General features: G+C 49.7%; 1 protein-coding gene across 4 annotated transcripts; it reads left to right on the top strand.

Annotated features, from left to right (window-relative positions):
* Positions 1-472: 472 nt before the first annotated feature.
* Positions 473-22,358, top strand: E2F6 (E2F transcription factor 6). Of its 4 annotated transcripts, none has more exons than XM_055123287.1 (7): positions 1,037-1,273; positions 9,863-9,917; positions 13,510-13,723; positions 15,531-15,687; positions 17,102-17,215; positions 20,063-20,210; positions 21,196-22,358. In XM_055123287.1, exons 1-7 carry the CDS (start codon positions 1,166-1,168, stop codon positions 21,243-21,245), a joined length of 846 nt encoding a protein of 281 aa, XP_054979262.1. In that variant the 5' UTR covers positions 1,037-1,165; the 3' UTR covers positions 21,246-22,358. The 4 variants fall into 4 exon arrangements, with proteins under 4 accessions (XP_054979260.1, XP_054979259.1, XP_054979262.1 ...); XM_055123286.1 differs by having other exon boundaries at positions 13,507-13,723; XM_055123285.1 differs by lacking the exon at positions 9,863-9,917 and having other exon boundaries at positions 473-1,273.
* Positions 22,359-23,360: the final 1,002 nt, after the last annotated feature.

The raw sequence follows: 23,360 nt of genomic DNA, 5'->3' as shown, positions 1-23,360 counted from the left end.
CCTGGCTCTGTGCTTGGGAATAAATGCTGGCCGTGCCTGGGGGATCTTACGTAGTGCTGGGGATAGAACCAGGGGCAGTCACGTGCAAAGAAAAAACCTTAAGCCCCATATCTCTCTGGCTCTGTAATTTATATCCCTTAATTCATCTAATCCTCACAACATTATTTTCACTTAACAAACAAGGAAACCGAGGTCCAGAGCCATGCAGTAACTTGCTTCAAGTCCTCTAGAGCCAAGACTTGGGAAATCCAATTTTGGCTTCCGGTTAGAAATATCTTGTTTATCTATTACCTTTGCTGGAATGTCAGACCTAGTCTGTGCCAAATTCGTTTATCTCCCATGCTTACTAAATACTTGACAGAGCATGCAGAGGCAGATCATTTATTCATTCAATGAAACTGATGTGTAAACTGCGCAGGGGGCGGAGTCTATCCGTTTTGATAGACTGATATGAAAAGTTGTATGTCACGTGCCAGGGCGCCAAACATGGCAAATGCCGACTTGGGGGGGGAAGGAAAAGGAGAGCAAGAAACAAACGGCTAAGTAAACAATTCCAGTGATCGGACGACGGACGTGTGTACAAAGCACCAGCAGCGGGCTGCACGCATGCAGGGAGCTCTAGCATCAGTTTCCACCCTTTGTTCAGAATCTCCAGATAGTTTGTGCGTTCAGGAGCAGGATTCCCAAGGCAGTTTTCCGGGCTGTCTCCGCGCGCCTTGCTGGGGTCCGAGTGCCTTGCATGCTGCCTCGCCCCACGCCGCCCGCTCGGTGCTCGGCGCCCTCCTGGCCGTCCCAGCGGCGCGCAGGCGCGGGCCGAGCCGGGCAGCGTGGTGGGGGGGGGGGGCGGGGGAGAAGCCCGAGACGCGCACGCGCATGCGCACGGGGCGCGGGGCATTGCGCATGCGGGAACATGGCGGGCCGGGCGCCCTGACCCCGCGCGCTCGCCCCGCTCGCCCGCGCGCTGCCCGCGTCGTGGGGCCGGGCCGAGTTCGCCGGCGGCCTTGCCCGAGGCCTCGCCCCCGGGAGGCGGCCGCGCGGGGGCCCCCGTGTGCGGCGGGGTGTGCCCCGGGCGGCGGCGGGTCGGGGGCGGTGCCCGAGCCGGGCGGGCGGGAGAAGGCGGGAGAGCCGGCGGGGTGCGAGGGCCAGCGGCGACGGACGCGGCAGCATGAGTCAGCAGCGGCCGGCGCGGAAACTGCCCAGCCTGCTCGTGGACCCGGCGCAGGAGACGGTGCGCCGCCGCTGCCGAGACCCCATCAACGTCGAGGGGCTGCTGGTGAGCACCCCCGCCCGCGTGCCCCTTCCCCGCCCCACTCCGGTCCGCTCCTCTCCCCCCCGCCCGAGGTGCTCTGGCGCGCTGCAAACTCTCCCACCGTCCGCTCTGCCCACGCCTGGCCCACCGGCGTGCATGCAGGCGGTCGTTCTGGTGCACGAGCCTTCCCGGTGCACGAGCTGTCCCGGCACAAGGGGCCGTCCCGGTGCACGCAGCTGTACCCATGCACTAGTTGTCCCGGTACGTGCGGCTGTCCCGGTGCACGCGGCCTTTCCGGTGCTGGCGGCCGTCCAGGTGCACGAGCTGTCCTGGCGCACGTGGCCGTCCCGGTGCAGGAGACGTCCCTCTGCAGGCAGCCGGCCCGGCGCAGGCACCCATCCTGGTGCAGGACCCGGCCTGGTTCAGGTCCCCGGCCTGGTGTAGGTCCCCATCCCGGTGCAGGTCCCCATCCCGGTGCAGGCACGCCTTGCCCGGTCGCATTAGGAGAAGCGCGCGGTGCCTTCTCGCCCCGGCTCGCCCTCGGTGCAGGCTCTGCAGCGTGAGTGCTGCAGCGGCCCCAGTGCTCGGGATTCTCCCGCCTTCCTGCCGCCACTTGCCTCCCCTGCACCCTGCCACCCTGTGATTGCATTTCCCATGCCGCAACCCACATGGCTCCTTGTGGCCCATCTTCCTGCGAAAGTTGAGTTGCCTCAGTCCCCTGCTCTAGATGGAATCGGTTTCTCAGCCCCCTGATGAATCTAGTTTGCTACCCGAAACCGACACGGATCAATTTCTGTTTCCTGGATCAATTTCTGTTTCCCGGGCTCTGTACTCAGGGATCACTCCAGGCCGTGCTGGGGGGACCATGTGAAGTGCCTGGGGATCGAACCCTGCGTGGGCCATGTGCAAGGCAAGCCACCGCCCTACCCCCTGTGCTTATTAAGTTTGCGGACTGTAGCTGGGAACTAAACTTTGTCTCCGTGAGGACTTGGTCCTCACTGACAGCCCGCGAGCTTTGTCTCTGTCAGACAGGCAGAGTCGCCCTGAGAGAGTATTCTTGCTTTCTGGTTTCCAAGATAGACTTTGGAGATGTTAAGTGACTTGCCCTGAGAACTTAGTTACTTAAAGAACCTGGAGCTTAACCTCACGCTCCTAATGATTGATCTTGGCTAGTTAAACCATATGCTGGATCCATTCCTGTCTTCTGAACCAAAAGGATCTTGAAGAGTGCTCCCAGCCCTGCATCTCTTACCTTCTTTGCCATCACTGCTAGCTGGCTAGACTTCTTGAAAATACTGCTGGCACCGTCTGGTGGGCTTGCTCTCTTCCCACAGCCTCTGCCCTCTGCTGGGAGATCTCTAAGGACAGCGAAGACAACTCCTCTGAGCTCTAACTCTTGTCAATTCCAGTGGCTCTTTTTTTCTTCTGTTCTTCTCAGGCCGATCTGCTTCAGAGACTTTTTTGACATCGCTTAGACTCATCTGGCCTCTCCCTTTGTTCCTTTTCAAACATCTTTTCTTCCCATACATGCCAGTGTTAGTCTCTTTCCACGTACTTGATGTTGGGTGCCATTCACCCCTCTCAGATCTGTGTGACCGGAGGCTCTTGAGAATATGACCAAAACTCTGAATTTCCACTGTGGCAAAACCACTTAATTTGGCAGGTAATATGCGAAGTTAGGCACATCCTTGGAGTCTGTGGTTTCATTTATGCCCTAACTACCACAGTCTTTGTCTAGATATGGCTCAGAACTTTTCCTCTGCCACGCCACCCCTCTCCTTGGATTTCAAACTCAGACATCCAAAACTGGATTAATGATCTTCTTGCTTTAGTAAACACCGATTTGTTTTGGTTTGGTGCCACACCCAGCGGTGCTCAGGGGTGCTCAGGGCGTATACTCCTAGCATGGCTCTGGGGACTGCATGTGTTATATCAGGGACTATGCCAGGGATTGAACCCAGCTTTGCAGCGTGCAAGGCAAGCACCTTCCCTGCCGTGCTGTCTCCAGCCCCTTGCTTTGCTGTTTCTGTCTTAATGCTCTTTCACCCACCAAATTGCCCGCTTGCATCCACGGCATCATGCTTGCTTTTCCAAACCAATTCCCTCCTGCCCCCCAGTTAAACTTAATTTAATTTGTTCAGCAGCAATGCTTGTCACTTCTAACAGCCACCTGCCTTTCTGATTCATCTATCATTGATCATGTCTCCCTCACCAGTTTTCCTGCTTCCTTGGTCTTGCCTCTGATATTTCCATGTATTCCCTGCATAGTGACTAGCCATCATGGCCTGAAAGTCTTTCTCACCATGCCCTTTGACATGAAAAGTCCTTCAGGCTTATCTAGAAGGATCAACACCCAGTATTCTGTCGGGCTCTACACAGTTGAGGATGAGGATCGATTCTGGTACTCCCCAGTGCAAAGTATGTGCTCCAGCTTGTCTGAAAACTCCTACCCCTCAGGTCTGCCTTAGGTACTCCCCTGGCCTGACTTCCCAAGCACCCTGCACTTACCTGTTTGGCAAAACGCGTGGCTCTTTGACACCAGGCACATTGTTCTGTCTCATTTTTGCATCCCCTGCACATTTAGTTCCCCTCACACAAGATTTGACCCAAATTTATTATTTACCTAGGCAAGAGCTGCCTCTCTGTCAAATGGTTTAAACATCTATTTCAATCTGTACAATTGGCTAATGACTAGAACTCTTTAACCGTTGCTGCATGAAGAGTAATTATGTATTTTGCTGAGTGTTTGATGGGTAGATGACTTGAAAATTGTAGTTCTGGTAAGGTGGAAAATAGTACTGCTTGGAGGTAGAACTTACAATGCTCCTTGAAAATAAGGAAAATTTGAATGAGGATCAAGCAAGTCATTTTAAAGAAAATACCATACTTTCTAAAAAGCTCTCACAGGGCTGTTACTCCCTCACACAAGCATTTGTGGCAAAGAGGGACCTCTGAAAATAGAAGTTGCTAACTTGTTAGGCAGTGCTTACCATTTTAGTCCCCAGAACACCCACTCTCTTTATAAACAAGCAAACAAAAACAAGCAAACAAAAGTTTAAGTACCATAGATCTTTAGACCTGTGAGATTAAAAAGTCATGATTTGTGACCACCCCCAGGTCCCCACAAAATATGGAGCCTTCGATAATGGGATGGGTATCAGATAAGCATAAAGGAGGAGAATGGGGGTCATGGAGAGTTAGCTGCAGTTCTCAAGTGCTGGGACTGTCTTGATTAGGCCACGGAGACTGAGACTGATTCTGTGCCCAACTTTGACCTCCGGTTCTGTTGGGGGCGGGGGGGAGGTGTCACATACTCAGCGATGCTCAGAGGTTACTCCTGGCTCTGCACTCAGGGATCACTACTGACAGTGCTCGGGGGATCACATGGGATGCTGGGGACCAAAGTTGGGTTGGCCACGTGCAAAGCAAGTGCCCTTCCTGCTGTACTATCTGTCTGGCCCTGGTTCTACTTAAATCTTCTTTATTTTTCAAGAGATGCTGTCAGCTCGGTTCTTGTTTGCAGCCTGCTTCCCGCCCAAAATGCTAATCTGAATGGCCTCTGTCCCATTCGGGCCAGCTGGTACTGTTTCTGGGGCTGAAGTACCCCGCAGAACTGCCGGGGCCCCCTCTGAGGCTTGTGGGTCCCCCCCCCCCCCCGTTCCCCAGAGCCTTGTGGGGGCGTCGCCTGCAGCCTTTCTACACCCGAGGGCAGGCACCTGCCCAGCACGACCCAGGGGGAACTGAGGCAGGAGAACGTGGTTTCCATCCTTCTGTGCCTGCGCGCCCGGGGTCAGAAGGCCCCTGCTCTGGACGCCAGGCTCCCTCCAGGTGAGCCGTCTCTGCCTCGGGCTCGCGTTGAGGTGGTGAGCAATGCTCCTGGAGCATCCTGTGTGGCTCCTGCGCCTCGTCCCTTCCCAGGGCCGTGGTGTGGGGGGCCAGGACCCGGGAAGGCTCTGGAGCGTCTGGGTCTTTCTGAGCCGGTGCCCGAGCGCCCTCGCCTTCTCCTGAGCGGTGCCTGCGACTGGGTTGGATTGTTCACTGGAGTCGCTGCTTTCCTTTAGCCTCTGGGGAGGCCGGACGCTTTCAGGAGCCACTCAAGTCCTGACTTCTGTCACGAACAGCCCTTTCCTCCCCTTCCTCTCTCACGCTCCCACTAGGAGCTACAGGAAACAAGCAGACGCCGCCGCTGCTGTGTGGGCAGCTTCCTCCAGTCCCATCGCCTGCTGGCCACAGGGCTGCGTCTGGCAGGTGTTGCTGCGTGCTGGCTCGGCATGACGAGGAACCCCTTCGTCCGGGCTTTCCCTCTCTCTGGAACCCTGGCAGGGGTCCTCGGAGACCAGACTTCTACTCCCAGTCGTAGACATTTTTGAGCAGGCGTTTGGTCATCAGGTGGTGGTCGTGTTGAGAGTGACCCCGGGAACGCCCCGCAGAACCACTCCAGGGCTGCAGGTCCCCTTCAGGGTTGGGTTGCTGGTGGTGTGCATGCAGCAGAGTTCATCATTGGGGGTGTGTCTGGGTGGAACACAGGTGGCAGTTTTTAGCGTAGGTGATCGGGCTCCTGTGGGGAGCCTGAGCTGTGCTTCCCAGGGTGTGCCTTGCGGGAGTGCTCGGAGCTGCTGAGGCAGCTGGGGGCTGTGCTGATCACTTGGGTCATTTTCCAGAAGGGCACCAAGTCCTTTTTCTGTCTGAAAGAGCTTCATCTGCCTCCCTCAGGGATGGGTACTTGGTCTCAGGGATGCAATGCTGGGCTGACGTTTCTTGGGGGTTGTGTGTGTGTGTGTGTGTGTGTGTGTGTGTGTGTGTGTGTGTGTGTGTGTGTGTGTATGTGTGTGCGCGCATGCGCGCGCGCGCACTCCTGGGCTTCACCTGGCACTTGCTGGGGGGTGCTCCTGGCAGTGCTCAGGAGAACATGTGATGCCGGGGCTTGGACCTCAGTCTTCCACACACAGACAGGTACACATTAGCCCTTTGACACCCATTACCCTTTTTTTCTTTCTTTTTCTTTTAAGTAGGTCACTGCGTTTTCCTCTCAGAACACACCCCCAGGTGTATTGTGCCCTGTGCCCTGTGTTTGTTTTTACCCCACCCCCTTCCTCCTTGACACTATTGGGTGACAGGAGCTGCACCCAGTGCTCCCCTTTGCTCTCCTCACCCGCCGCCGTGCTCGCTTGGCAGAGGCCTCTTCACCCTCCCTTGTATCTGTAAATGCTCATTGCTCCCTGGTTCTGGGTATTACCGGTTGAAGTCCTCTGCCTTTTTTTTTTTTTTTTAACTCGCTGGTGTTTCTTGTTTGTTTGGGTTTGGTTTTGGGGCCACACCCAGCAGTGCTCAAGGGCCAGTGCTCTTGGTTGGCTCTGCTCAGGGGTCAGTGCTCTTGGCTCTGTGCTCAGGTCACTCCTGGTAGGGCTCTGAGGATCCTAAATAGTGCTGGCGGTCAAATCTGGGTTGAGCAAGAGCCTAAACGCCCTGTGTAACTTGCAGAAGTAGTACGGTTCAGTGTACATGCTCGGCATCCTGGACAAAGGTCTGTGCACTTTCTTACAGAATGAAGATTGTGGCCGCCTTGAGTTAAGTCACTCCTTGCTGCTATTTTTCCTGCAGCTCAGCGTAGTTTTTCTTTTTTTTTTTTAAAGCAACAAAGCTTTTTACAATTAAGGTTTGGGCATCATTTAAAAAAAAATCTTGACATCTGGTTCAGAAAGAGAAACAGTAATAGATTCTTCTGTAGGACTTAGAAATTCACAGAACTGCTCATGCTTCACAGTGGCCTGGAAATGTCACTGCTTGTTACGGGTGGGAATCCCGAAGGCCTCTTCCCCACTGCCCTCTCCTCTTCCTGTGTGGAGGGACGCTCTCCGCGCCCCTCACTGAACCCGGGGTTCAGAGAGGGATAGAGAGGTACCGTTGGTGGCCTTGAGCCCAGTAAGGACCCTTTTGAAGATGGGGCGATGACCGTGCTGTCCCTGGAATTCTGCAGAAGGGTCGGCCGCTGTGGTTTGGTACAAGGATGTCCCTGAGGGGTGACGACAGTTCTTGGTGCCTCCGAGATGAAGGAGTGTTTGCCCATTTGGATGGACAAAATTAGGTGGGGGCTGTTGGAAGGTGCTGGACCCAGATGGAGAATCATCAGCGGGTGCTGCAGCTGCGTTTGTCGTGAAACTGTGAGGGGAAGTCATAGTTTCTGTCCCGTTAGGCTCAGTTGAGGTGTTTTCCCTGTGCCACCCAGCCGGGGAACAGCAGTCTAGGTAAGGAGGGCGTGCGAGCACATAGACCAGAACAGGCGCCCTTTGGCGTGTGTGGGGGGTAACGGTCATGGTGACGGCAACTGTTGAGTACCATGGAAGCTACTGCAGAGCAGGATCAGGCGTCTCCCTCTCGCCTGCCTCTGTGTGCTCTGCCCTAGTCACGCCCGGAGTGCACGCTTGTTTGGGCTGCAGGGGCAGCCGGTCCGAGGGCCAGATTCACAGGGCGCGCGACAGCAGACCTTAGATTCAGGGAGTGTGTGCGTGCACAGACCAGAGTGACGAGGGTGGGTCTGTTTTCCGTTTGGGTATTTTGCTCTGATAGACTCTTAACCTCACCCCGAGAGACCCATAGCAGAAGGCTTGCATGTAAAAATAGCAGTGACAGTTGGTTGGGCCCGTCTGCCCTTCAGTGTTTCGCTGCTGGGTACACGGGTGCCAGTCCCCCTTGTCAGCAGTACTCAGAGGGCCTGGCTGCGGCCCGCACAGCCCGGCTCCCAGGACAGCCCTCCCCGGGGCTGGTCTGCACGCCCCGGCAGGTCTCTGGTTTTCCATCTAGCAGCGCTCTGTGTGCGTGGAATTGTTCCGGATCAGAGGCGCCTGCTGGTGGATGCGATCATCCCGTCGGGGATGAGGAGGGCCCCGAGTGCCGTGGAACAGCCGCTGAGCTGTGCCCCTGTCCTTGCCTTCCCCTCCAGCCTTGGCCTTGTTGCTGCTGTCCTCTTGAGTCTGAACTGAGAGCCCGACTGTGTCACATTCTTTGGCGAGTCTCTGCTGCGGTGGCATAAAGGCCCCGCCTCATGCGACCTGCTTGTTGGGGCCTCTGTTTCCCTCTCAGGGCTGGCGTGCCCTCTGCGGGCTGGAGGGAGTCTGCCCGTTCCGCCTCGATCGCAGGGGTGCGGCAATTCCTTTCTTATTTCACGCCTCCGTTTCCTTTCCTTCCTGCCCCAGGAAACCCTGCCTTTGCCCTCCCTGCTTGAGGCCCCACAGATGCAGGCAGCCGCTGACGTGCCCCCCGGGCACAGCTGTCCCCTTCCCTGCACTTTTCTCTGGGCGACCACAGTCCCGCTGAGTGTCGGTTTTGGAGTTCCCGTGTCCGTTTCATTACAGCCAAGGTGGGCGTCTCGTTTCGTCCCCTGTGAGCAGGAGCTGACCTTGGCGGCTGCACCTGGTGTTACATACACATCATCCCGTGCACGGGGCTAACCAGGGGCTGCGGCTTGCCTGGGTTTCTTTAAAGCTTTATTTTTCTTGTTTATAAACTCAGTTCCTCGGTGCTACACAGGTTAACTGCCAGGTTACGGAACATTCAGAGCTTCTGAAACACTGAAATGGTGAGCCATTGGCACTGGAATTGCTGCTTTTGGTGCCTCTCCTGAGCACCCAGGGTTGGTGACAGCGACCTGATCTCTTTCATCTTCAGTGCCTCAGCCAGTACCCTAATGTCTGCATAGTCTCCACTGTCCCCATTCTCCTCCTCCTGGTGCTTTTCTTCTCTCTTTCCCTACTGCTCATACTTCTGAGAGTCCACATAGTTTTGGAACGTTAAGTTTTAGCATTATCAGCTGCAGTTTTAGCTAGAGTAGCTACGAAGGCAAGCCTTTTCTGATGCTCTTAGCTTTCTGTGCCTTAGAGTCCTTTTGCGAGAATGAAGGTTTGTGGCTGTCTTGAGTTAAGTCAAGACTTAACTCACTGCTGCTATTTTTCCAGTGTTTTTCATTTTTTTTTTTTAAGCAACAAAGCTTTTAAATTTAAGTTATGGGCATCATTTTATTTTTTATTATTTATTTATTTATTTTTTTTTGCTTTTTGGGTCACACCCGGCGATGCACAGGGGTTGCTCCTGGCTCAGGAATTACCCCTGGCGGTGCTCAGGGGACCATATGGGATGCTGGGAATAGAACCCGGGTCGGCCGCGTGCAAGGCAAACGCCCTACCCGCTGTGCTATTGCTCCAGCCCCTTTAAGAAAAAAATCTTGACATAATGCTGTATAGCACACAGAACACATTGCAGATAGGTATTTGAATTTTTTTTTCTTTTGTTTTTGTGGTACAAGGAATTGAATCCAGGTCTCATTCATGCAAAGCATGCATATACTAACCTAGGTCCATAGCCCTCTACATTGTAGTTGAAACATAGATTTTATATGCGTTTGAAAACAAGTTTAATCACAAAACTTGTTTTACAATGCTAACTTCATTCCCATGGTCTGGAACCCAATCTGCAAAAATCTTCAAAGTGTGCCGGTTTTTCCCTGTACCCAAATCATCACCCAAACAGAAGGGAGACACTACCTTATCAGTAAAGTGCTGTTCCTTTGCATTATTGATTTTAAATTACTAAAATTTCTATATCTTCTTTTTTTTTCAGCCATCAAAAATAAGAATTAATTTAGAAGATAATGTGCAATATGTGTCCATGAGAAGTAAGTTGATTTGTGAGTAGGCTTTAGATTTTTGTAGTTTGAGCTTTGTGATTTAAACAATTTGCCAGAAATGCACATTAGCTGACAAGAAACTTAAAATCTACTAGTTGTTACATTGAAATGTATTTCAGAATTACAGCGGAGACTCCCGAGGGGGTGGGCCGCAGAGTGTGCACAAATGCCACTTTATTCTCAGTTGCTTCGGAAATGTTTGAAAAGTGAGACGGCGCGAAGGGCTGTTTTCTCAGAGTTCTGTGGAAGCGGCCCGTGCTGCTGTAGCAGCATCGCAGACACGGCGGCAGATAGCAGGACAGCCCTCTGCCCTCTGGCTTCCTCGAAGCCCTTGTCCTTCCACCCCTGACATGGGGCTCGACATGGGTTCCCAGTTACTCTGGCGGCTTTTTGTTGCTGTTTGTAAAAGCTTTGGGGGCCATACCCAGCGATGCTCAGGGGTTACTCCTGGCTCTGCACTCAGGAACCAATCCTGGTATTGCCTGGGGGACCACATGGGATGCCAGGGATCGAACTCAGGCCGGCAGCGTGCGAGGCGAACGCCCTTCTCGCTGTACTATCGCTCTGGCCCTTACTCTGCTTCTTAATTCACCCAGAGGTTCTGAGAAATGGCATCCTCCCTAATTTCCCCTTAATTGCGTCCGAATCTCAATGAATAGATAGTGCCTAGATTTCCACACACAACTCTTTCGTTGTTGTCATTTTTGTCTTTTGTTGGCGGGCCACACCCAGCAGTGCTCCAGGGCTGCCCCTGGCTCTGTGCTCAGAGGTCCATGCAGTGCCGGGAATCAGAAGCAGGCGCCCTGGAGTGCGGGCCTGGGCTGCACCCCGCGGAGCCGTCTCTCCAGCCCTCATCCCTGATACCAGCTCCTTAGTTTTTGCCTCTGCCTCTGCATAGTTGGTCACCAAGTGCAGTCAGTTCTACCCCTGCAGTCTTTTTCCGTGACTTATGATGATATCTCACCACTTCTGGGGCCCGTGTGATGCCTGGCTCTGTGATAAGCTCGTTGCGTGGATGATCGTAACCTTGAAGGTAGACATGAAATATGATAGAGACTGAGATAATGTGCCGCGGGGAGGGCACTTGCCTTGCAGACAGCCTACCGGGGTTTGAACCCAGCACTGCTTATGGTCCCCAAAGTCCTGCCAGGACTGATGAACCCTGGGCTCCACCGGATATAGACCAGCTTCCTCCTCCTTCACTCCTCAAGATGGGGAGCAAACAGAAATTCCCAAAAGAATTACACAAATCACTCCATCATAAACTCTTAAGGAAGTGCTCTGGTACTAATAGAGAATACTGTCTTCTCATCTCTTTGGCTTATTTGTATTAAATCTGTAAGCCTCTCCCTGGGGCGGTAGGAAGATGATGCCCGGGAGCGGGTGTTTGTTGCACTCTGCAGCCCCTCGACCACCCCCACCCCTGGAGCATTCCCACATGGTGGTCGCTGTGCGTTCCAGCTGCACGCTTTGCCAGGCTCTCAGCTGCTGTTCCGTGTTTGAGCTGGTTTCGGGCCCTCCCCTCCGTCGGAGGGAGAGAGCGTCTTCCTGTCCCTGCTTCTGGGCTGCGTCCCCTGCCTGCTCCCATCCCAGCCCCTCCCGCCCCATGGGGGGTGGCAAACCTTCATCTTCTCCAGCAGCCTGGAGGACCTGCCTCCGGGCACTGTGAGCATCGCTTTTTAAATCTTGCTTGTACCCCTCCCGACAGCATCATGATGTACATGTTTCCATAAAAGGATAATATGACATGGCTGGATTTGTCCATGGGCTTACAAGTCCACTTTTCTCTGCTTCCAATGAAGAGAAAAGTTAATTCCTACCAAACCCGATTGACAATTATCATAGGCGTAGGCATAGTCTCACCAGGGAGGACATTTAAGTCATGAATTCTAAACTTCTGTTCTTGGAGGCGCCACCGTCTTTGTGCTGAGAGTGGCATCATAGAGGCTCTTGATCAGGGCATTTCTGAATGGAGGTGGGGTGGAATGTTCTGGAGCCTGTGAAGGGTAGTGTGCCGTGGGAGTAGAAAGTAAAAGAAATGATACACATCTCCCAGAAGGACAGCTATGTTATTTGTGAAAATTATTTTCTTGACACACCTAACCATAGAATGATTTTATTGATCACATTAGAGAGACCCCACCCCCAAATGTGCATGAGAAGAGTCCCTCCTACATTTGTATAATTGATAGGGTTCACAACTTAGGACACAGACTCAGCAGTGCATATATGTAGACCTTAAAAATAGCTGTTTACGGGCCGGAGCGATAGCACAGCGGGTAGGGCGTTTGCCTTGCACGCGGCCGACCCGGGTTCGATCCCCGGCATCCCATATGGTCCCCCAAGCACCGCCAGGAGTAATTCCTGAGTGCAAAGCCAGGAGTAACCCCTGAGCATCGCTGGGTGTGACCCAAAAAGCAAAAAAAAAAAAAAAAAAATAGCTGTTTACTCAGCAATTCTACATTTTGGACTTTATTTAAAAGAAATAGAGATGGACCCAAAACTTTAGGAAGGGACCAGAGCCATCATACACTAGGTAGGATGCTTGCCTTGCACACGGCCGGTCTGGCTTCCATCTGTGTTAGATGGTCTCCCGTGTACCGTCAGGAGTGATTCCTGAGCACCGCTGGGTATGGTACAAAAATAGAAACAAATAATAAAAAAAAAGAATGCAAAATAATTGCAATTATTTTGCAGATTAATTGAAATGTGCAAAATAATAAAGTTGGGGATTCTCTGTGCAATATGGGGACACGTTAAATGTTCTCTGCAGTTATTTAAAATATGTTGAAGTGCTTTTTTGTTTTAACAAATCAGGATGTTTACAATATTGAGTAAAAACAGCATGTTACAAAATGATACATTCTTATTTTTATTTTTCAAGATTATGCATACTGATCTTGTGTGTAGCTGCAGATAAAGAATGTATGACAAACCCAGAAACACTTTGCAAAACTTCCATCACCAGAGTTACTCTCTGGAAACCTTATCCACCTTTTAGAAAAAGTTTACTTTGTCCAGACCAGGATGTGGGTTAGTGATAAGCGCACATATCTTGCATGTGTCACTTGCCTTGCATGTGTGAAGCCCCAGGTTCAATTCCTAGCACTATATGGTCCCCAGAGCACTCCAGGAGTGGCCCATGTACCCATGTCCAAGTATGACGTAAGCAGGAAAAAAAGACCAAGTGTCTGTCGTTGCTTTCTGAATTTCTTTATTCAGGCCAAATAAGGAATTAATTTTTTTAAACCACTTGTTAATTCTGTCCTTTGATGTGGATACCAAGGCAAACTCATCCCTTGACACCTACTGAGATGTAGACTTCCAAAGTGTCACCTGTTTGGTGGAAATGTATTTTAAGTTTTCTTTCATTCTTTAAGTCTAAAGCCCTGTTAATCTGGGATAGGATAATGTCTTTTTATACATTTTGAAAAATGTAGTTCATAACATTCAGCTCTAGTTTATTACTGTAGAATTCTTTCTGCTATTTATGCTTCCTAGTCAAGAAGTAAGTTATCTTCTCATGATTCAGGAAAGAAGTATTAAAATTTTACAAATGCATGTTTTTATTTCTCAGAAGCTCTTAAAGTGAAGAGACCTCGTTTTGATGTGTCGCTGGTCTATTTAACTCGGAAATTCATGGATCTCGTCAGATCTGCCCCTGGGGGCATTCTCGACCTAAACAAGGTGGCGACCAAGCTGGGGGTGCGAAAGCGAAGAGTGTATGACATCACCAACGTCTTGGACGGCATAGAGCTGGTCGAAAAGAAGTCCAAGAATCATATCCGATGGATGTGAGTCGTTTCAGGTTTTCATGACATTATTCTTTCCCTAAACAAAGTGACAAAGCCATACTTCAGCTTGATGTTTTGACTATAAAACATGGTAAAATGTGGCATCTTACTAGCATTCCTGTAAGATTTTCTTGCATTATCCAAAACTATATCAATATTCATGTACTCAGATCTTCCTCTTAGGATGAGATTAGAGTCATAGGCGTAGGATATTATATTCAGTAGTGACTGGGGGGGGTTGGGGGGGGCAACAGCCAATAGTGCCCGGGGCCTCTGCACTCAGGAGTGACCCCTGACAGGGCGTGGGGGATCAAACGGGTGGGCCACAGGCAAGGCAGGTTCCTTAGCTTCCGTATCATCTTTATGGCCTGGAGTTAGGATTTTAAATTTTTCTTTCCAGGCGCATAAGAAGAGACTATCTGATCGATAGGCGTTTTTATAAAGGTCTTTCTTTCCTTCAGCCCAGTTGATTCTTGTTATTTGGTGAAATCAGATAAGTTAAGGCAGTAGTTCTTGCAGAGAATGACAGTATAATACACACTCCGGGGCCTTCCAGCTCAGGAAGTACAGTCAGCGATTCTGAGGGCAAACCGGACTGTACATCCTCATCAGGTTCCCAGCTGACTACGGTGCAGTTCAGCAGAGGGTCCTGCTCACCTCACAACCCTGAATGTAGGGGAGGGCAGCGTCTAGGCAGTTGCTGAAGACTTAGTATGTCATGAGGGAAATGTCCCATGAAGGAGGATTTTTTTTTTTTTTGAAGGAGGACTTTATGATATAGATGTATACATGATACAGATGTATATATGATATAGATGTATAGATGTATATATGATACAGACACATGGGAGCAGGGGGTGCCTGCATAAGAGGGGTGTTAAAATAAACCAGCATGTGGGGTCAGTGAGAAACAGCTCTAGGAGAACGAAAAGCCTACTACCAATAAAGATTATGAGGCCAAAGCCACAATACTGCCTTGCATGTGGCCAACCCGGGTTTGATCCCCAGTGTCCCAAATGGTCCTTCCAGCACCATCAGGAGTAATTTCTGAGTGGAAAGCCAGGAGTAACCCCTGGGTATTGCCATACATGGCCTAAATAGGAAAAAAAATTTAAAAACCCCCGAAGATTATAAAAGTGTCTAAGCAGTTTAGGTGAGGCATTCTTCAAGGAGGTCATCTGCTTAATAGCACAGGAATATAGGTGGAAATTACATTTACTGTGTTCAATAAATGACGCTAAAACAATACGTTAGAGACTAAATTCCATTCAGATCATTCGCATTAAAGGGTTACAACCTTTTCTCTTCCATAAAGATGGAAGATAATGGCTTTCAGATTAGTTTTTGCTCGGGTCTTTATATTGGGGGGACAAGAATAATTACAGCAAATTGATCTTTTAAGAATAACAAACGTAATGTATTCAGGTAGATTGTGTACAATAGGGGAAATGCTCAATTTTAGCAGTGAAACTATCATGTAGGTAATGCCTTGTTTTTCATAGGTAAAAATTACTCTTGATCAAAAGCTTTGTAAGTCAGCTGGAACTCAGATGAAGCAGTGACTCTTGCTCAGTTGTTACACTTCATAAAAGTCTCTCTGCTTCTACCTTCCTGGAAGGATAATGTGCTTTTATAACTGAATGGGGGCATAAGCACTTTGTGTCCAGGAAGGATGATGATGATGATGATGGTGCTAATGATGATGATGAGAGGAAGTTACAAGAAAGAACTTTCTTGTAACCTGACTTGTACTATGCTGTCATTTCCTTGCTACTGATGCTGATCTTTGAATACTTTTCTTCTGAAGAGGGTCCGACCTGAACAGTTTTGGAGCAGTGCCCCAGCAAAAGAAGCTACAGGAAGAGCTTTCTGACTTGTCGGCGATGGAGGACGCTCTGGATGACTTGATTAAAGACTGTGCTCAGCAGTTGTTTGAGCTAACGGATGACAAAGAAAATGAAAGATATCCTTTACCCTTTAAAGACGTTTTCTTCTTCCTGACAGGTTACTTTAAATAGTAAAGTCAGCCTGGGGATTTATTTACTTAAGGTCCAGAATTTGGGCTGGAGAATTAGTACAGGGCTAAGATACTTGCCTTGTGTGCAGCCAGCTCTGCTTGATTCCCAGAATCCTATTGTTCCCTGAGCACAGAGGTGGGAGTAGCCCCTGAGCACTGGTGGGTGTGACCCAAACTCTTGGTTTTCCTGTCTGTTGTCCTATCATTCCCTACCCACCCCCCCCTTAAAGATACAAAATTTGGCCTATTAGAAGTTCAACTGGGGGCTGGAGTGATAGTACGGCGGGTAGGGCATTTGCCTTGCACGTGGCCGACCCGGGTTCAATTCCCAGCATCCCATATGGTCCCCTGAGCACCGCCAGGAGTGATTCCTGAGTGCAGAGCCAGGAGTCAGCCCTGAGCATCGCTGGGTGTGACCCAAAAAGCAAAAAAAAAAAGGTTAAAGATGAACATACACAATTGATACGTCCTTTATCTTTGGTGGTTATTAGGATTCAGCCACCTGAGTACAACAGTACAATACCAAAGTTAACACTCACATTTAAAGTTCTGATAACTGCCTTTCTAGTCTGTGTTAATGTCGCCCACGTACCTGAAGTTCAGTGAGCTGCAGCTTACTCTGCAGGTGTTTGTCCAGAGGGGGTCTCTAAAGCGGGGTCTCTAAAGCAGTGCTTCTCAGTCAGAAGCTGTCTGGCCTCTGTCAGGAGCATCCATGTAGCACAACAACCCCACCACCCCCACACCGTAATTCTGGATAAACTCAGTAAGTGGTATAATTGATAACATTTCGTGCAATGCCAGGGAATACGTAAAATATTTAGGTAGTGAAATGAAAAACTAATTTTGAATAAGGGAATACTCCATGATATATGACAGAAATGGAACTGCTGAAAAAATGTATTTTCTCAGTTGCTTCTAGTTTACAGAATTGTGTCCGTCTTTTGTTGTAGGATGTTCTCACCAAAACCTCGACCAGCTTTTTTCCTGTAGTCAGGTCTGCGCATCGGTAGAGAAGAGGGGTACAGGAAGGAGTTTGACTGTGTGGATGCCTTCCTCTAGGGACTGTCATAATCACAGGCAGTTGAAAGGAAATAAAATGGGGCCGGAGCGACAGTACAGGGGTAAGGGCCTTCGACTTGCCCGAGACTGACCCGGGTTTGATCATTTATGTGAGTTACAAGTACAAACTTCTTTATCAACCTTAAGGTTAATGAAATTAGACCGTCATATGAAATACTGTTTACTGGAAGAACTTCTAGTGATTTCATATCCCATGGAAACTGACGCTGGTCTGTCAGCTGTCTTCCATTTTTAAAAATACTGCTCCGCTAATGATCAGAATTCCTTGACTGAGTTTTACACTAGCATATGTGACATATCAAGATATCCACAGTATTCAGGCTTTTCATGAGCAGATTGTTATTGCAGTGAAAGCGCCAGCAGAAACCAGATTGGATGTTCCAGCGCCCAGAGAGGTGGGTGTCGCAGGTACCCCTGTATTTTTAAGGTTGGGAGGTCGGGGGGCCAACACTTACACGCTGCCTCATTTCAGTAGCTGTAACTTAACTCATTAGGCACCTGTACTACTCAGGGCACTTTGTACATTTTAACTTGTTCTCGACTCAGCAAATGAAGAATTTTTTTTTTTTAATTGAACCACCATGAGATAGTCCCTTATAGAGCTGTTCATGATTGGGTTTCAGTCATACAATGTTCCCAGCACCCATTCCTCTATCAGTGTACATTTCCCAGCACCAATGTCCCAGTTTCTCTCCCATAACTCCCCAGGAGAACTCACCTTCACCCTTTTATAGTTGAGGAACCTGCAGCACAGAAAGATGAATTAACGTTTTTATTCTCACAGTAACGATAGGTCTCATTTCCCTGACCCTGAAAGAACCTCCAGTCGTTGGGAAAGACGAGTAAGGAGATGCTGCTAAAAACTCAGGGCTGAGTGTAATAGAGACATTACTGGTGCCCGCTCGAGTAAATCGACTAACAACGGGATGACAGTGATACAGTGATTCTCACAGTAAAAGCCCCAGAATTCACACTCAGATGGTTTGACATCAGTATCTTCTTAACTGTAGTACTTTTTTTTTTTTTTCTTTTTGGGTCATACCAGCAATGCACAGGGGTTACTCCTGACTCTGCACTCAGGAGTTACTCCTGGCGGTGCTCAGGGACCATATGGGATGCCGGGAATTGAACCCGGGTTGGCCGCGTGCAAGGCAGACGCCCTACCCGCCGTGCTATTGCTCCGGCCCCAACCGTAGTACTATTGTATTTCTTAATGGAGTCACCAAGAATTGGCCTGTCTTAAAATCTGAAAAGTAAGGTCTGGGCTCATTTACGACTCTTTAAGTAGTTAACTCATGACTACACTTGAGGAGTCAGTCAGCTATAACACCGAGCTCTACTTTTAAAATGGAAAGCAGAACTGTGTTAGAAATGGAAAAGAATCCTTTGGGCGTGGGAGAGCCCCCCGCCCATCTCCCCAGCAGTGCTCAGGCCTATGGTGCTCGGGGAGGTGGTGCCGCAGGACCCCCCCAGTGGGGCGCCCTGGCCGGCAGGCCCACCTGTGCACAGTGGAGTGTGCCTTGGGCTTGCCTTCCTGGGACGGGTTTGCCTGCTGAGGACGAAGAGTGAGCATTCTCGCCGCCGCCTTGCTGTCACCCCAGTGAGGACTCGGTCTGCTTGGCCATTAGTATTGTGAATGAATTGATTAATTCATTGACTGATACTGTGAATCGATCCAGGAACAGCCTGTTTGGCTTCTCACTTGCACTCAAATATTCCAGTCAAACTCAAATTGTGACTTCTAGTGATATTTCCAAGATTGGAGTTTGATTAAGTCTTTTTTTTAATCGCTCTTAATCTTTCGATTCACCCTTACTTTGGGACCCGACAGTCCTATCATGACTGATAGGCTTGGGGATTTTTCCCTTAATCTGTGTTTGGAGAGTTCAGCTGTCAGACTGATGGCCTTTGCGCATGGCTCCAGACTTCCCTCAGAGACCCACTTCAAAAGCCCACCTGCGTTGCGCCCACAGGGCCTTTGCTCAGCAGTGGAGGAGCAGAGCCGTGGCAGGGAGACCTGAGCTCGCTGCACCTGGGGGGTCCTGATTCCACAGAGACCCGGGGCTCATGCAGAGGCGGGAGGGCTGATCTGGGGGTCACATCTGGCCTCCTGAGTTCCTGCGACTGGTTCTTGGTGGCTCGGAGCCGTGTCACCACGGCTGCTGCTTTTCTTCAGTGGTAGCGTTGTGTAGGGACAGAGCTGGTATGGCCTGCACGGCCAGAAGGATTTACCCTCTCTCACTCTCCATGAGATGTTTGCCAACCCCAAGGTTAGTGGGTTTTGAAGAAGCCGGCAACTTTGCCAGTTCTGAGCAGCACATGGCTTGTTGTCTTGTGTTGGGATATGTGGGTGTTGGAGTGTTACTGTTCAAAGTGTACCTGTCCTGGCATCTAGGAACTGGGGCATAAAATTGTTCTAACGGCAATTAGAAAAAGATAATGAACCCATTCTCAGTGAAAATAATGTTGGAATTTTGCTTTGGTTTTTGAGCCACCCTGGGGATGCTCAGGGCTTGCTCCCGGCTCTGCTTGGGGACTGTGTGGGGTCCCTGGGCTTGAACCCCGGAGAGCCTCGAGCAGGGCAAAATGCCGTTCCCACTATGTACTGTGTCTGGCCCCAGCAGAGGAATTTCTTTTTACTATAGCGTTACAGTTCTCAATAGAAGCACCCAATTCCCCTGATACCTTTGGGGAAAGTGTTTTGATTAATTCAAAGTAAAAGCCAAAGAATGTAAATTCTCGTAGTTAGTTATCTTATATGCGATTCTGAATTCTTTTTTCTGTTTTTAATCACAAAATATATTTTGTCTTGCTCTCATCCTCTTTATCTCTTTCTCAATCTGAAGAGTAGCCCCTTCATTTAGCGCCGGGCCCCTGATCCCTGGGACCTCTTGAGTCCTCTGGATTTCTCTGTCACCAGAACACTGTTTTTCTGACTCCTGTGTACAGTTTTCTTGAGGAGATCACCCCTTGAGTAGACAGAGATGGGCTTGTGAGTGCACGGTGTCCCTGCAATGGCTCTGGAGCCTTTGCTGACCCACTCGCTGTTTGAACTCTGCCCTGTCTGGTGGTTCACTGTGACTAAAGCTAAGAACATGCATCTCGAAAATATGTGAAACACAGAAAGCTCCCGGAGCTTGAATGTTCAGAAATGTCCCCGGAACATGCAGAGTGCTAGTAAGTGAAAAGAAGCCAATAGTCAATGAAATCTTGCATCTTGATGTTTCATGTGTTTCTGCTAGGACTCTATTACAGTGCATATAAGGAGCACCAAGGGACCTATTGATGTTTATTTATGTGAAGTGGAGCAGGATCACTCAAATAATAAAACATCTGAAGGTGTGAAGGCCTCCTCTTCTGAAAGCAGACACCCAGAGCAGCCTGATAAAGGTAAACGTGCCAAATTTGTATTAGGAAAGTGTTAAGATTCTAATGATATCACTGTCATCCCGTTGCTCATCAATTTGCTCAAGCGGGCACCAGTAATGTCTTCATTTTGAGACTTGTTGTTACTGGCTTTGGCATATTGAATACACCATGGGTAGCTTGCCAGGCTCTGCCGTGCGGGTGAGATACTCTTGGTAGCTTGCCGGGTTCTCTGAGAGGGGCGGAGGAGTCGAACCCGGGTCGGCTGCATGCAAGGCAAACACCCTGCCACTGTGCTATCACTCCAGCCCTCTAATGATATACATAAAATATATTGTACATATTTATGATACATACTTTTACTCAACAACTCTCACAGTGGAGACATTACTGGCGCCCGCTTAAGCAAATCAATGAACAATGGGACGACAGTGCTACTTTTACTCATTTTTAATATTACTATTTTTATTACTGTTCTGGCCAGGAGAACAAGAGATTTTTTTTGTTGTTGTTTTTAATTAAGGTACGTGGGCTGGAGCAGTTGTACAGCAGGTAGGGTGCTTGCCTGGCATGTGGCCAGTCCGGGTCCATACCCAGCATCCCACCTGGCCCCTTGAGCACTGCCAGGAATAAGACCTGGGCACTGCTGGATGTGGCTCAAACACAAAAAAATTTAAATCCAGGTACTCTGCATTACAGTTTACAATGTTTCTTACAATGTCATCTTGCTGTCAGTGGGAATGAGGTTTAGCTTGGCTGGCTCTGACCTCTGCGTGGGCAAGGGAAGGCGGGCTGTTGTCTCGGAGCTGTGTTCTTGCTAGGTCTCTTGAGTCCAGTTTCATCATGAGGCTTAAAACATTAGCCTCAAACCACTGAAAATGAGAATATGCTTCTCAACCAGGGGTCTTTTTTTTTTTTTTGAGCACTTGAAACGTGTTTTTTTTTTATATCTGCTTCTCAAGCCCCCACTTAAGGAGAATTTCTCTCATTATTTTATTTTTCTTTCCAGAGGAAAATCCTTCACAGCCAGGTGAGGAGTTGCTTGAAGTGAGCACCTGATCACAGTTCAGAGTTCCTGCCTTGGGTTTCCTTTGGATGCCCCGAGTGGATGAATTATGCGTCAGATTTCATTCTAGGAGCAATAACTCAGCCGTGCCGTTTCTGCATTCTCCGTCGCAGCGTTGGAGCCAGTGGCATCTTTGAGTGGCCCGCTGCTTAGATGACGTGGTAATTATGGTTCCCGCATTTGGAAACAAACTCTCTCGTGCCTGTTCACTGCTTTCTGTCCGGGAGCCGGACCTTTAGCCTGCTGAAATGACTGCATCACGGAGTATCACTAAAGTAGACGGTTCTTCTTGGACTTGACCCTTTCCCTCGAAGATCATGTGTCATTATCACAAAAGAAATTGCCTTATACAGGCTCCTGCCTGCCGTCCGTGACTGTGGTGGTGGCTGAACACGTGCAGCTCGCTGTGATGTCTTTGTATATATCTGTATAATGTGTAGATTGCTTAAGAGACATCTAAATGAAGCTTCACCATTGTATAGCCAAAATAATGTATATAAGGAGAGTAAGAAATTCTCTAATTTCTGTGGTATCTATAACTTATTAGAATCCTCTGCAGGAGGGTTAGAGGAGAATTTTCCCCCCGAGACTTCTACATGTAGAAGTGTCCTAGATGCGCTATACTTTCAGCGTCCATGGGCTAAATCAGGAGGGTTCCCAGTGCTTAGATTAGATTCCAGGCTCTCTGCAGTTCTGTTTCCGAGCAGACTGGTGGCCTGCCTCAAGGGGGCAGATACAGAGATGTCGTCAGGTAACCGACTTCATTCACTGAAAGACGTGGATTCAGTCACGGTGGAAAATGGAAGCTATTTTTACCTTTTTGCGAGCAGATTTTGTAATGATGTTTCTGTATGCAGCCTTTGCTTTTCGAATGAGGTTTCTTTTACTTCCCCGGCCCTCTCTCCAGCTCTAGTCCCGCATTGCCCTGGCTCTCTCTACCTCATTGGGTAAGTCATTTACCACTCTGTGCCTCGGTTTACTCAGTAGTTTACCATTAGACTGTGAGCTCCTTGAGAGACTGTGTCTTAATCATTGTTATACCCAGCGCCTTGCACCATGCCTGGCACATTGAAAAGTGCTCAATAAATGTTTAAACAAACCAGTGAGTGAGCGAGTGGAGTGTCAAATTAAATTGTTCACATTTGGCCTACTGCCCACATTGGTTTCTTGCAGCTATTATTCAGATCTACATTGTAAACCTCTGGCTCTCAAAGAACACTTTGAAGCATCTTGAAATGAGGAGCAGGTATTAAAGGATCTCTCTCACACACACACACACACACATACACACACACAGAGGAATCCTGGGAGGGGTGGCAGCAAGAAAATGGGGATCAAAATCAAAATTTTGAAAAGCTCCTTTGAATGTGTGGGATGCCCCAGCTCTGAGCCCTTCAGTGTCCGCCAGCCTTGTCCCTCCGCCCTCCTCAGCCTGGCAGCTGCTGACATACATGCTCTGTGTCGTGAGCCTTGAGGTCTCCGTTTGGGTCCTGCTGTTGCGTAGGATGCTGTGATAGCTCGGTGGTCCGCAGGGCACAGCATCGGCTGAGGAGCGAGGCAGCCTGGCCATGTAGGTCAGGTGGGAGGAGGGCAGAAAATTACTGGGAGGCACTTCACGACCCATTGTAGGCTGCTGACCAGGAGGGTGGGTTCTGGGTGGAGCATCCCCAGTCGGGTGTAAAGGCGACTCACTGAGCATCTCACCTGGCGAGAGGGGAGGGCTGAGAAGAGAGGCCTCAGGAACACCTGCCATTTATTTTTCGTCCCTGCCTCCCTATATTTTAAAGGGAAATACAGAAGAAAATGTCTCCATGGGGGTGCGGGGGACAGTGGAAGGAGGCAGTGGTGTCAGTGGGCCCCACGGCTGACGTACATGAAGCGGGGAAGAGAAAGAGTCACTTTCTCCCCATCTGCCTCTGCCATCCGGGACCCAGGGTTACTGGGTTCTTGTCTCGCCTCCCAGAAAGGAATTTCAGGAGTAGACAAGCAGTGAAGTAAATAGATTTTATTTGGAGGATTTGAAGGGAAGGAGGGAAAGTGGGAGAGAGTGGAGAGTAGCATGCTCGAGAGAGAACCCGGGCTTCTCCAAGGGCGGAGAGAGCCCCTAC

This window comes from Sorex araneus, chromosome X (assembly GCF_027595985.1).
Source record: "Sorex araneus isolate mSorAra2 chromosome X, mSorAra2.pri, whole genome shotgun sequence".
Taxonomy (NCBI): domain Eukaryota; kingdom Metazoa; phylum Chordata; class Mammalia; order Eulipotyphla; family Soricidae; genus Sorex; species Sorex araneus.
The sequence above is the reverse complement of the archived record's forward strand: the minus strand, read 5'-3'. Positions and strand labels throughout refer to the sequence as shown.